The sequence below is a fragment of the Meriones unguiculatus genome, chromosome 1 (genome assembly GCF_030254825.1).
Source record: "Meriones unguiculatus strain TT.TT164.6M chromosome 1, Bangor_MerUng_6.1, whole genome shotgun sequence".
Lineage (NCBI taxonomy): Eukaryota > Metazoa > Chordata > Mammalia > Rodentia > Muridae > Meriones > Meriones unguiculatus.
In genome coordinates, this window is record NC_083349.1 from 71,110,477 (window position 1) to 71,124,924 (window position 14,448).

Consider the following 14,448-nt stretch of genomic DNA (forward strand, 5'->3'; position numbering starts at 1 on the left):
CCGAAGGACCCTTTCTACTCTGGACCACATCATCCAGGACTCCAGGAGCCCTTCTCGTAGGCCCTGGTAGAAGCAGCTGGGCCCCACAGTCCGCTTACCCGAAGCCACTGCTCGGCTTGGTCCTTGCTCTGCAGGCCCAGCACAATCACATCCGCGTTCATGGGCGTGATCTTCAGCTTGTGCTCTTTCTTCCGCACCTGCTTCTCCTTGTGCACGACGCTGCTGCCCAGCAAGCTCACATCTAGCTGAGGGCTGTGGTCTTTGGATGATTTGTAGCACTGGAAGAGAAAGGACGCGACTTTGCCTAGGTACAGGTGTGGATTCTGCAAAGGAGAGGCCCCTGAACACTGAGATGTCCCCGCTCCTGGAGCCTGACCTTAGCTCCAAGCCATAGGGCTAAAGACCTTAAGGCAGGCCAAGGCCCTAACCTCTGCCAGCATCTGTCCAGCTGTCTGTCTGTCTGTCTGTATGTCTCTGTCTCTGTCACTCTCTTTCTCTCTGTGTCTCTCTGTCACACTCTCTCTGTGTCACTCTCTGTCTCTCCCTCAAGCTCCTTCTCCCTGACCTTGACCAGGGATGTCAGAGAACCTGCCTCATTCAGATAGTTCTACATCGCTCTGGCTTCTGACAAGGGGACTTCTCCAGTAGAGCCGTGTACCACTTAGAGATGTTCTGGTCAGCAATGGATTGCTGGAATGTACAGTGGCTTCATGAAGATCACATCCTTAATGTCACGGCTGTCTTACGGTCTAGCTTAGCAGATAACAGAACTCAAAGGAGGGGACCATCATCCTCTACCAGAGAAGAAGCGTTGTCCTTCAGCATCTCCTTGTAAAACAAAGGTCCTCATAGCACAGTGAGGTAACATCACCCAAAATAACCTCTGCACTGAGGCGGACACACTGCGGCTAGCGGGTGACGATTATAAAGCCCTCCTGAATCCTTAGGTCACAAAAGGCGCTGTGAGCTTTGTTCTGTTTTGAGATAAAGTCCTGCCCAGGCTGGCCTTGAGTTCTGAGACTCAAATAATCTTGCCCCACACTTTGAAACAGCGGACCAACCACACCTAGTTGAAAACTGAATTTTAATTTAAAATACCAGGAAGTGCAACTATTGTCAGAGTCAATCTCTGGTTCCTCTGCAGGTTTTGACTTAGAATAAGTGGCTCTAAGTTTTGTAGTTCTTGGGATGATTCCAACAGTTCTGAGGTTGCTCAAACCAAAGCAGCAGCCAGGACTGGGGCTAGAGCTGGGCTGAGGAAGGCACTAGGAATGCACCTCTCAAAAATAATAATAATAATAATAATAACATTTTTTTTAAAAGCAAGGAGACCCTGTGTTGGGACATGTCTGTAATCACTACCCTGGAGATGCTGAGGCAGGAGGATGACAAGTTCAAGACCTGCCCGAAAAAATAAGCAAGGTGCAAGGGATAGGATGGCGAGAGCAACCTTGCTGCTTTCACAGTTAATTAAAAATTACTACATCTTCCTAATTCAGACAAAATACGTTCATCTACACATGCAAAATTCTGCACATTTTCTTAGGTTAGGAAAACATTAAACTCTCCTGATAGCAAAGGCTAACCCCCCATGTATATCAGGGAGCACCCCCCTCTCCCCCTGCCCCTGCAGCACACAGTAAAGAACACTGACCAAGAGCCTGGTGTCCCTGATCACACACAGCTGCTTGGCCCACTGGCCTAGCCACTTCTTCCGCCACAGGAAGGCACAGATGCGGGCGTCACGCATCAGCTCAATGCTGGCCTCAGGCGAGGGCCACTGGTAGGAGACTGTATAGCCTTTGCTGTTCTCCTCTTCATCATAGGACTCGTAGGAGCTGCTCACAGCCTCTCCATCTTCTGCAAGGAAGATCCACCCAGTCAGTCAGGGCCCAGCCTGGCATCTGTAAGCAACATGCAGGGGGCAGCAGGCAGGAGTGGCTGGAAACCCCAGGCTGCAACCATCTGGCCTCCCATCCTTGAAAGAGCTCAGCAGCGTATATCCCCAGCCCACTTGAAGAAACTTCTCAGACACTGACTTGGACCACACAGCATATTTTCCTGCCTAGACTCTGTCTTCATGACTCCACAGACAACCCCGTGAGACACGGCCACCCCGCTGATGAACTGTATCATAGCCCTGTGGGCCTCTGGCTCCTCGGCTAGTGGGAATTCCAGATTCCAGGCTGGGTCAACCTCTGCCCCAGGTCTCGGAGGGACCTGTCTCTTGTGTGTGTGTGGGGGGGGGGGGGTCAGAAAGAAAAGAAAAAAAAGCCACATAAACCATAGCAAGAAATGGCTTTCTTGGAAGTGGCTGATTTCCTTTTTAGGGCATGCCCTTACCCTAGTGAAGTAGAGACAGGTGGGTCTCTGAATTTCAGGTCATCGTGGTCTACACAGTGAGACCCTATCTCAAAAGAATAACAAAACAATGCCCTGGGTTCTGCTCAGAGCCCTTAACAAATCTGCTAGTTCCCTGCGCCACGGCCCCCGGAACAGCCCTGAGCTCCTGACCTGGGCTCTACCTTACAGCTTCTCCTACCACCTGCCAGAGGCTGCTTTATGTTCTATCTTAAAGAATCCCTGGACTCAGCACAGTACAAACTGCATGACCTGGCGCACACTCTCCTTCTTCCAAGGTTAGCTCCTAGCCCTGTTGTTCTGCAGGCATGGCTCTCTTTTCCAGCCCCACTGCTGGGGTCAATCAGTCTTCCTCCTACCCACACATCCATCCATGCACGCATGCATCTATTCATGCCTGGGTCCATGCACCCACTGACCCACCTACCCAATGCATTCATCCATCCATGCACTGATGTATCCAACCATGCATGCATCCATGCATCCACCCCTCCATCATGTATACATCAATCCATTCATGTAACTGTCCTTTAAAAAGCATCATGGGAAAGAATTCCTGGATTCCTGCGACGGTTCCCTAGTGATCTTGATATTCTGCCTGGAGTCCCATAGACACGGAGCTGGATATCCCATCGTTAGACACGCCCTTCAGCTCAGAGAGCCAACTGCAGTGCCCTTGTGCTTCCATGCCATAGTTCTGGTCTCCCTGAGACAGACTGAACAACAGCCCCTGCTACCCCGGGACTCACTTCAAGAGATGCACCATGGGCTAGCCGCTTTATCTTTTTAGCTTATTAGTTAAACAGTTGCAATTGAATTAGAATATAGGGAAGTGGAATGGGCCTACTGTGGTATTCTAGTCACTGAGCCAAACAAAATGTATTTACTGTTTCAATATTTCCAAAAGTAACACTTCACCTGCATCTTCCTGGCTTACCAAATAGATATGAAAAAAGGATACAGCATCCATAACCCACACCTGTTATATCTATTGACTATACAGCGATGGAAAGTCATGGCACCTTCCAGAGGAGGGCCCTAAACTCTGGTGTTGCTGTGGTACTGTAAACTCACACAAGCCTCTCAGAAAGCAGCCTGTTGTTTCAGAAGCCACAAAGCATCCCTACTTTCTGATCCAGCAATCCCAGTCTGGGAACTTATCTGCGGAAACTAACTTTGAAAAAAGAAGAGGCAGAGCCAGCAAGATGGCTCACTGGGCAGGGGCGCATGCTGCTGAGCCCGACACTGACCCCCACACGGGTGCTGTGGTGTGAGTGTGTCTCGTCAGCCCCTATCTCTTGCTTTCACATAGGAGTAAATATAAAAATTAAAAAGAGATTGAGCTGTTGCCTGACCTGCAGGATTCCCTAGGCTACAGCCCAGCACCAAAATAAATAAGCAACAACTTAAACATAGGACGAAGAAACAGCATGGCGAACGCTGCCACTGCAGTGCAGCCAGCAGCCGGGCCTGGCTAAGTCAGTATCGTTCTCTCTACCTGCAAGTATCACTGCTACCACAATCAATTCAAGCCCTGAAAACTAGTTTGCACCTCAGTGACCTCCCTAAGAAAAGGCAAAGAGAAGGCAGATCTGCAAGCACGCAAGCAGACAGACCAAGAGGCAAGAGAAAGCTCAAGGGAGCTGATTTGATGGGGAGGTGGAGGGCCGAGTGCCTAGGCTAAGTTTCAGTCCTTAGTACTGTAGGATCTATAAAGAGTAAAGGGAGAAGAGTGGCCTGGCCAGGGCGATTCCTCCCTCCAGAACAAAAGCACAGCTGAGAGAGGCTGCCAGGCTAGGTGTGAATGCGCTGGCTCTGTCCCCAGGGCCCAGGCCTGATGAGATGGCCTCATCTCATGAGGAGTTCTGACGGTGTGAGGTCCCCAGAAGCTAGCTGAGGCATAACAGCTAATCCTAGTACAAGGAGTAGCTCGGGAATTTTTAGAGCAAATACATTAACTACCTTATTTATCCTTAGGAAGGACAACAGCGCCTCATTAATGTTGGGTTTTCTTAAAACAGACCTCTCCCTGGCTTGCAGGGGTGTGGGGTGAGGAGGAGTGACAGGCACAGATCCTGATGTATACCTCCTGGTTCCATGGGCACAGCTTTCTGGAAGGCAGAGTGTGCCACAGGCAGGCTTTACAGAATGCAGGATTATACGCTCATTGGGAAAGTGTACCACAACGGTCATGCAGGACCAGCCAAGGGGACAGGACAGCGCGGCATCCCAGGGCATGCACCCTTCTCAGAACAGGAAACCTCTGGCTCTCAACTCTGGGGACAAGCAGTACCCAATTTGATTGTGGCATAAATGACTCCTTCCGGCACCTGTACCCATCTGGGGACTCCAGTAGGGAGGGCTGCTCCTCGAGGACCTGTGTGATTGATGTTCAAAGGCACAGACAGAGGATGGAGAGAGGGAGAGGAGGGAGGGGTAGGGAGGGAAGGAGGGGAAGGATGAAGAGAGATGCAGTCATGCACAAAGACTCAGATGTGGTATGTGACTGCCTATCTCTAGAACAGTTCTCAACCTGTGGGTCACAACCCCTTTGGAGATTGACTGGCCCCTTCACAGGGGTCACCTGGGACCATCAGAAAGCACAGATGTTTACATTATGATTCATAACAGCAGCAAAATTACAGTTATGAAGTAGCAATGAGAATAATTTCACGGTTGGGGACACCACCACACGAGGAACTGTATTAAAGGGTCACAGTTTCAAGAAGGTGGAGAACCGCTGCACCAGAGGCGCTGCTGAGGATGCCATATACGAGTTCTGTTCACACCAGGTGACCACAAGTCCTCAGCCGTGGCATGTGGTCAGAGCGATGTGTGTCATGTCTGGCTATTACTTCTAAGAAACAGGCAGGCATTTCCTACTCCCTCTTTGCAGAGAGGGAGCTCTGGACCTGGAGGGTGGCTGAGCCAAACATTAGAGGTGCCAGAGTACCTAAATTACACAGGCTCAGAAATGCCATACTGCTCTGAAATCAACACAGGGGAGTTAGGTATTACCACACTGGTCTTCCCCAGCTTGACACATCAGGATGAAGACCCTTGATATCTTTTGGCAAACAGAGGGGCCATCACGTCTCAAGAACACAGAGAGGGACACTAGTGAAACAGCACTGGGACACTAGTGACAAAGCAGGACAGAGGCCCAGCGTCTGGCCTTGTCAACGAAGCCAGCACAAGCCTGTTGGCCAACCAGCTAGAGCAACATCTATACTTAGCCCTCGCTCCTTCCTCCTGCTGCAACCGGTCACTCTGCGCAGGCAGGTGTGGGGACAGCAGGCAGGAGGTGAGGGCTGTCTGGTTTGCCACTCTGACAGTAAATAGATAAATAGAGAACAGTAAAGTTCTCTGTCTCAAGGATGTTCAACTCCCCAAACTGTCCCCAGACCTTGTGATGGCAGGAGATATGGGCAATCTTCCCGCCACCTGCTTCCCTGGCCCAGTCCTCCTGGTGAGTTCAGATTGACACAGTGAGAAGCCCCAAACCAGGTGGCAGCCAGCAGATGGCGGCCAGCAGGTGGCGGCCAGCAGGTGGCAGCCAGCAGGGATGCACAGGCAGTGGAGAGACCAACACTAAGAGTCTGGGGGTTCCTGGCCACTTGTTTGTGTAGTGGGAAGGCGTCTGCCCCATGTGTTTAGGAGACAGGTCGTGGCTGGTAGGAGCCACACCCAAGCCAGGAGATGGGCTCAGGATACACAGAGGTGCTCCCTGGGTGAGTCACTGTTTCTACCTTCAGGATGCTCCCAGACAGCACTGGCACACCCCTGTTTGGCTTGGGTCTGAAATCACAGCCTGGCTGTGACTCGCCAGCACCTCACTGGCCCAGTGGGCTGAAGTGAGGCTCATCTGCCCACAATGCCAACCACTTATAATAGCCTCAGTCCCAACAAGCCCCAGCCTCCCACACAGCTCCTGGGAGCTGCAGGTAAATAAGAAAGAGAAAAGGACAAGTCTCAAGCTCCAGGTCCTGTTTCACTCTATTCCTGTTGTCTAAGAAATAAATGTTCAAGGCCCGCCTGTGCCAAGTTCGTCCCCACCACCAGGACCACCCTCACCTCTGACATGTGCAAAGTGCTGTGCGATCACAAACCGTTCACACAAAGGAAAGAGTGAGGAGGGGCCGCTCGTCACAGCCTTCTCCCCAGTGTGGGTTACAGAGAGACACTCTGCACCATTAGGAATTTTCGGGGCTGGAGAGGGTTCAGCAGCTAAGCACTCTTGCTGTTTCCACAGAGGACCCAGGTTTGGTTCTAGCCAGCCACACAGCTCCTCACAACTGACTGTAACTCCAGTTCCAAGGGCTCTGATGCCCTCTTCTGGCCTCCTCAGGCACTGGGCACAGGCAACACATACAAATAAAATAAATTACTTTCTTAAGGAGAAAGCTCAGGTAAAAGAGCAGGAACCTTGCGAGAGGGCGTAGATGAGGTGTCCTCAAGGCGGATCGTGGACGCTAGCCCTCCTTAGTCTGTTTTTGCTTGTTGTCCCCTGACGGGTCCCAAGGCAGCGTAAAGCAGTATGTGTGGCCAGCCTTGAGCCTCCAAAAATGTGGACCTAAACCAACCTTTCGCCTTATGAGTTAGTGATCTCAGAAATCTCCTGATGGTGACGAAAGGCCAACTTCTGCAGGCCGAGAACCCTGGCCAACAGGAGTAGGATCCCAGCAGCCAGCTCAGCTTGCACAGCCCATTTGCAAAGTGTGCAAAACCTAAGCATGGCCAGTCATGAACTGAGCTGCAAAGAAAGCCTGCGTGCTTGTTCAAAAGAAACACCGAGGTTCTCACGGTGGCCTGCGGCTGCTTCTGCGTGCTACTCGCCACTCCCAGCTCCCCGGCCCTGCACAGTGGCCTCCTTGTTTGTCAAACACACCAGGGCACTCTCTGACTTAAGAAGCCTTTTGCTCTCTGCCCAGAATTCTCTCCCTGCAGTTACCTGCTTGCTCTCTGCCCCTTGGCTTCAGCCATCTGTCTGAAGTCATAGTGCTGTGTCAGAATAACCGCCTTCCCACAGTAAGCCAAGCTGCTGTCTCCTTTGCTACCATGACAGCAGAGATCAAAACCATAATGTGACATAATTGTGGTCTGTGCTGGCCATTGAACACAAGAGTCCTCATCTTGCTAGTGTGAGCAGAGAGACTGAATGCAGAGAAGACTGTGAGCACTTCCCTCACTCCTCCTGACTTCCACACCTATCCCCGCCTTCGCCACAGCCCCCTGGGCCAGCACAGCTCTCCCACATCATCTCCCCGTGCCAAGTGCAGCCACAGCGCCTGGAACCCTTGGACACAGGAGGCTGCTCTGGGCATCTCCATTGCCTCCAGAAGCCGGGGCCTAGATGCTTTCCACAAGGGATGCGCGCTGTGTGGCCGGTTCTCAGCTGAGGCCGCTTCCTGTGTCGTGTCACTGTGTCTGCCGATGCACGAGGTGAGCGTGTCACCAGAGACAGCCACAGCCTGTGGGCTACCACACTTGGGGCCCTCTGGGCCCAACCTGGCACGTACCGTTAATGGACGCATCATATGGCTCAGCCTCTTCATAATAGCCCTCGGGAGCCTCGGTCTTTGGCACAGCCAGCTGTTTCTGCTCTGGAATCTGCAGCACAGACAGACAGAACAGTGGGGTTAGCCTTCCGTGTGCGAGGTGTAGGGACTCTCTGCTGACAGGGTCTACCAGGGACTGCTGTGGGGTGGATGGCCTCTGGCCCTGACTCCTTTCCCTCTAAGAAAGCGTTGCTGGGCTGTGTTCAGGGCACATGAGCCCAACTTGGGCTGGAGAGCCGGCTCAGGGGTTGACAGGCTGCACAAGCAGGAGGGGCAGGCTGGGGTCCAGGTACTGGTGCAAGGAGCTGGCTGTCCTGCCAATGATGCAGCTCCTGCTCTGATAGGTCTGTCCAGCCTCTGCGTGTGTACACACTCTCACCCACACACACTCCCACTCTCTCTCTCTCTCACACACACTCACAGACACACATACAGACTCCCACATACATAAACACACACACTCTCTCTCTCACACACACACTCATACACACACACACACACACACACACACGCACGCACGCACACAAATATAGAGATTTAATATGAGGAAGGGTTTGTTGGCACAGGCCTGACCCACATGAAGTACAGGAGGTACTGTACTTGTTGTCACAGGGTCCCTGCAGCCCAGGGTCTGCAGTCTGTGTGAAAAGGGCACCGGGCACAGGCGGCCCTCCCCGTGTCAGCTGAAGCAGGCCTACACAAGCCTGGGTCTAACTCCTGTTCCCAGTGTGCTGTGCCTGGCTTCACACCAGTGGTGCCACAGCAGGCATGAGGCAGGCCCTGCTCCTCCCCCACCTTCCACAGACACACAGGAGGGAGCGGAGTCATGAGGTGTCAGAGCAGTGCTGGGTGAGGGGGCCTCTGAGGAGAGAAGGCCCCTGGGTGTCTCCCTCCCGAGTGCACACACTGGGCTAGCACCCTGGGGCTGCCCTGGCACAGAGCCCCCGCTGTCTGGTAAGTTTGCCATTGCTCGGCCCAAAGAGGAAGGGCAGTCTGTGAGAGAACTGTGAGGGCAAGCGCTGCCTGAGGGTCTGAGAGAAAGAGCCCTCACCCTGGACTCCCAGAAGCCCCATTTTGGGGCCTCTCAGAGAGAGGAGGTCTGGTCTGGGGGACACTGCAGGTATCCAAATCTGGATCAGTGGCTGATTAGAACTGAACACACAGGAAAACAAAGTCTTCTGCCACTGAGTTACCATGAATCCCCACAGGGTCTGTGACTAGGGAGGCCATCTTGTTTAAGGCAGAGTCTCAGGGGGATTTCCTGAGTGTCTCCCCAAAGTACAACCTTCTGTAAGTGGATCATCAGAGACATCCTAGGGTCCTGAGAAGAATCCCAACTCCAGGGCCAAGCTAAACCCCAACAGTGGAACGCTCCGTGAGACTGTGGAGGAGGGAACCTCAACTCAGAAGCCGTCTCCACAAGACCCAGGGTGAGGCATCGTCTTAATTAGTGACTGATGGGAGAGCCCAGTGCACTGGGGGTGGAGCCATCACTGGGCTGGGGCTCTGGCTTCTAGAAGAAAGCAGGATGAGCAAGCCATGAGGAGCAAAGCCATAGGTAGCCCCCTCCACAGCCCCTGCCTCAGCACTGCCTCCAGGCTCCTGCCCTGTGTGAGTTTCTGTCCTGACTTCTTTCAGTGCTTAACAGTGCTGTGGAAGTGTAAGCCAAGTAAACCCTTTCCTCCCCACCTTGCTTTCTGGTCATAGTGTTTCATCACTCTAAGAGCAACCCTGATTAAGACAGCTTTGATTTCAGCGCTGGAATAACCCATCAGAGGAGACAAGGAAGAAGCCGCCTCAAACTGCAGCATTTACCAAGCTCCATTTCTGCTTGTTCTCCAAAGAGCCAACTAGCTAACGTTTTAGGAATCTGTGGCCACCTGGGTCTCTTCCTTCGGCTGCTCAGCCCTGGGCTTGCAGAGTAGAGGGTGTCCACGGGCCGTAGGAGCCTAGGCGGGGTAGCTGGAACCAAGTGCAAAGCAGGGGCTGGTGGGTGGGCCACGGTAGAGGGCTCTTGGGTAGCAACCGGAGATGAGGCCTCAGACCCAATGGTCCCAGATGACCCCAGGAGCTCACGTACCTTCCCTGGGCAACAAACAGTGGGGAGTCCTGGGGCCAGGGTGGGTGGGTAGACCACTTCCCACACAGGCCCCTTGGGTGTCAGCTGCCTCCCCAGCAGGCACCCCTTGAGATCAGCGCTAATGTCATGCTCAGGCCTCAGAGGGGTGTGGGGGAGAGATGGTGTGTCTGCCAAGATGGTACGGTGGCCAGCACACATCTGTTTCTCTTGCAGTGACCGAGGCACACCTGGCTGTGCAGCCTGCAGCCTGGAAAGACCTCAGCTGCCTGAGTCACTGCCCACACCCGCGAGTTTGCTGCAAACCCCTGGATGCCCTCCACTGCTGGAGGGACCTGCTCTCTGACTCTGCGGGGATTGCAGTGAGGACCTCGCCGCCAGGGATGAGTCGAGGCTGAGCTGAAAAGCATTGTGCGCCAGCACAGGGACCATAGCCCGGTCCACACAAAGGCACTGTGGGCGCATTTGGGTGAAGGTTTCCCCGTGGCAGTCCGGTCTTGTGGAGTCAGGAGAGGGAAGAGGGACTCTCTGTCTGAGGAGGAAGGGTCACTGCAGGCCCAGGCCCCAGGTTGGAACTACCATGTGTCCTGTCTGGGAAGCTGAGGCGGCGATGACCAGCGGGTTTCCTCCACCTGACCCTGCTCCTCTGGAAACTGTGGACTAAGGCTTTCACTGCTGTGGGCAAAGGGAGCAGGAAGTTCTGAGGGCACAAGCATTAAGACACACATATGTGGGTAGGAAAGACAAAGCCTGTGGAGTGAGACCACCCCTTCCTCGAGCTACATCAGGAAGTACTGGAGGGAAGTGGGAGCCCAGGACAGAACTTGGAAGGCCTTTCTAGCAAGGAGTCCATGGTGGAGGGAGAGGCCTGCACTGTAAAGCAGCTGGTGCTGCTGGAACATTCCCCAGGCCTGGAGTCTGTCCACAGGAAAGTGACCACGCCTCGGAAGGCCCCCGGGACTAAGCTCTTTCTGAGTGGTGGTATTTTTTCCAACTTGAGCACCAACTTTCACTCAGCTGTGGCCTGAGCCTTCCCACACTGAGCTGTCTCCCATCACAGACAGTCCAGGAAGAATGCCCCTGTCTATCTCATCCTCTCCCCACACTTCCACTCATGCGAGGCCTTCCAAGTCTTCGCACTGGGGAATGGTGTGAATCCCACAGGTTTCCAGGTCCATTGTGACTGGATTCTTTAGAACTATGACCAAAGCCCAGGCCCTGCTCTCTACACTGTGTTTAAAGCACAGATTTCTAAATCAGTGAAAACTCAGTGCCAGAGACTCTGTCCAGTGAATAAACTTTCCCCCAGGCACTGACCCAGGAGTGCCTGGTATGACAGGTGGCATTTCAGATCAGCGAAGTCAGAGAGCGGTGTCTGGGGGAACTTCTTGGAGAACCATAGTTGCTCTCCTCTACCCAGAAACACCCACTGCTGGTGGTGACAGCTCCAGGAAGCTGTTTCTCCTAGACCCCCAAAGTTCTGGGGTAAGCTGAAGGGAGGGAAAGTTGAAAGGGTTACAGCCCCCTACTCTGCTAAACAGAACCAGCAAGAATCCCATGTTCACATCCTGTCTCCCTGACATGGGGCTGGGGTGGTGACAGAGTCACCTGTCCCTTGATGGGCAGTGGGGGATCAGATTTGCATGGAATGAGGAAGAAGCCACCAACAGCATCCCACGGACACCGAGAGAGGAAGGATCAGCCCACCAGCTGTCGCCCAGCTCAGGGGACTTCAAGCACGGGACACTGACCTAGGTACTCAAGAACTACGTGTGTGCCCCACATGGCATGTTTGTGTGTTCCAGCTGTCCTTAGGAAACCTTGAACTGGAGGCTGGTTCAAGCCATTTCGGGGTTCAGACCCTTCTTGAGCCTCCTCCAACCTCTTACGTGTGGCCTTGGGCCTCTTCTGGGAAGCTTCCTTCTGGGGAAAAGAGCCTGATCAAGTCCTGACACTGTCACTTTAAGACTTGGACATGGGCTTCCTTCACATTGTTCTGGTTGGATTTAATTTGATTTTATTCTTCTTTTATTATTTGTTAATTAACCTGCTACAAGCAAGAGTTATCTAAAAAGAGGGAATCACAATTGAGAAAACATGTTTATAAGACTGAACTGTAAACAAACAAACAAACAAAACCCACTGGAAGTACTTTTATTTGTGGTGCTTTAGACTTCAGCATTCTTTGTGGAGTATACGTGTATATGTGATCTCTATTAAAAAAAGAAAGACTGGCCTGCGGTCATGTATGTAGGGTGTTTCTTGATTGGTGATTGATGTGGGAGGGCGGGCCATCGTGGGTGGTGGCCCCCACGCAGGTGGTCCTAGATGAGGTAGGAAAGCCTACTGAGCAAATCAGGGGAGAAAGCCAGGGAGCAACGCTCACCAAGGCTTCCCTTCAGGGCCTGCCTCTAGGTCCCTGCTTTAAGTTGCTGTCTTGACTCTCCTCAGCAATGGGCCTGAAACTGTGAGCTGAAGTAACCCTTTCCTCCCCAAGTCGCTTTTGATCACAATGTTTATCAGAGCGATAGAAACCCACTATACCCTAAAATGTAAATATGGTCTCATCTCACCGAATGGCACCTCCGTGTGGCACATACAGTGCTGTGCAGCTTACAAGTTTAGCCTGTTAAGCGTAGCCTTGTGGTCAGACAGATGCCAACATTACTGTCACTTAAACATCAAGGAAGAAACTGGGTATGGTGGCACAAGCCTTTAACCCCTGCACTCAGGAGGCAGGTGGATCTCTGAGTTTGAAGCCAGCCTGATCTACAATAGGTCAGCTAGAGCTACATAGAGAAACCTTGTCTTGAAAAACCAAAACAAATAAACAAACAAAACCAAAAACAAAAGGCTGGTGACTTGAAATAACTTGCTTATGGTCAAAGAGCTAAAAAAGCTGGCCACACTGAGACCAGAGCATGGGATTGGATGACCTATAATTTACTCATCACTCATCACTCATCCACCCATCTGCCCACCACCCACCTATGTGTCCATCCATACAGCTATCCAGCCACATAACTTCCTATTCATCCATCTACCCATCTATTCATCCACTCATCCCATCGTGCAGCCACGTCTGTGTGGCTGAACTGGCACAGACACGAGTTATAAAGTAGCAGGGAAAGGTTGCTATGCTTGTCCTGTGGAGCTCATATCTGATGACAGAGATAAATATTAAAACAACTATGTCAGCAGTGACAAGGACCACGGATGGACAACAGTGTGGCTGAGGCAGGGTAGGACAATGGCTCCTTCATCCTGACCAGGCAACACCAAGAGCTTCTGAGAGAAGAGGAGCTGGCAGTCACGGACAAGCCAGGAGCCCAGGAAGCACAAAGTCCCTGAGGCAGAACCAACCCCAGGGGCGGAAGGGCGCTGAGCGGAAAGCCAGCATGAGACAGCTGCTGGGTGGGAGGGGCAGCCTGGCAGTCGTATTGGGAGCAGGGAGGCACTGAGCTGTAGTGTGGTGCAACGTCCCTTTTCTGTTCTGTATATTTGAGGCAAAGTCTCACTTTTAGGCCATTCTGACCTGGAATTTGCCATGTAGCCCAAGCCAGGCTTGAACTCGCGGTGGTCCTCCTGCCTCAGCCTCCTAAGTGCTAGGATTAGAGGCCTGAGCCACCGCATTCTTTTGGAAGGTCACAGACTCATGGACTACTGACCAGAACTGCTCATGGTGCTTCGGTGTTAGGTACAAGGTGACGCTTGACAGCAGCACTTGAGACTGTGTCCCCAGCGCCCTGCCCTCAGCGCCTGGAGTGCCCTGGCTGCCTCCTGCTGTGTCCTGCACACATGATATGCTCAGAACATGCCAGGGCCTAGCACACTGGCAGATGGCCATGAGGACAACTGCAAATTCTGAGAGTCCCAGGTGGGCGGTGAATCGAGGGTCCTGGCCCGACACTCACCATCTTGGGTGGAGGGAGGTCTGGAAGGCTCTTCTGAGGTGCTGAGGAGTGCTGGCTGGGCTCCCCATTGGTCAGCGGACCCTGATCCTCGGGCACTGTGGGCAGCAAGAGGAGAAGGGTTTGGTGGGGGGCGGCAGGTTCTCATTACCCAGGAATGTCCGCTCGCTCATCCTGTCCCTGTCCTGCCTGTCCTTTTTGAGCAGGTGTTAATTACCCAGGCAGGCAATCCCTAGAGCCAACGTTGTTTTTCCCTCCAAGAATAGGACCCAGCAATGGCCAGCCTTACACAGATTCCTCAGAAGTAACCGGCGTGGGGTTTCTGGAAGGCTCTGCCCCCCTCCCCTACCTGCCCCATTTTCAAAAATGGCCCAGCCACAGGGCTTCAGGGAGCACAGCTGACTGGCAGTCGCTATATTCAGGCACACAAAGCTCGACCTGGTGATTATGGCTTCCTCCCACCATTTACCCAGAAGGCAAGTGACCCTGGGCAGAGTGGCCACTGGCCCTGCAGGAGCTTCTCCATTCCTTGGTGCTGGGG

The 14,448-nt window shown here is 52.9% G+C and overlaps 1 protein-coding gene across 2 annotated transcripts in view; it reads right to left on the bottom strand.

The window, feature by feature from the left end:
* Positions 1 to 14,448, bottom strand: part of Afap1l2 (actin filament associated protein 1 like 2) — an 88,571-nt gene that overhangs the window by 15,242 nt on the left and 58,881 nt on the right. The window contains exons 4-8 of one of the 2 annotated variants that reach the window (XM_060391625.1): positions 13,911 to 14,005; positions 7,881 to 7,971; positions 4,655 to 4,738; positions 1,655 to 1,860; positions 99 to 278 (exon numbers count right to left, since the gene is read on the bottom strand). In XM_060391625.1, coding sequence (XP_060247608.1) covers positions 99 to 278; positions 1,655 to 1,860; positions 4,655 to 4,738; positions 7,881 to 7,971; positions 13,911 to 14,005 — 656 coding nt within the window. The remainder of the gene's footprint in view (positions 1 to 98; positions 279 to 1,654; positions 1,861 to 4,654; positions 4,739 to 7,880; positions 7,972 to 13,910; positions 14,006 to 14,448) is intronic. The other variant, XM_021631033.2, reaches the window with a different exon arrangement.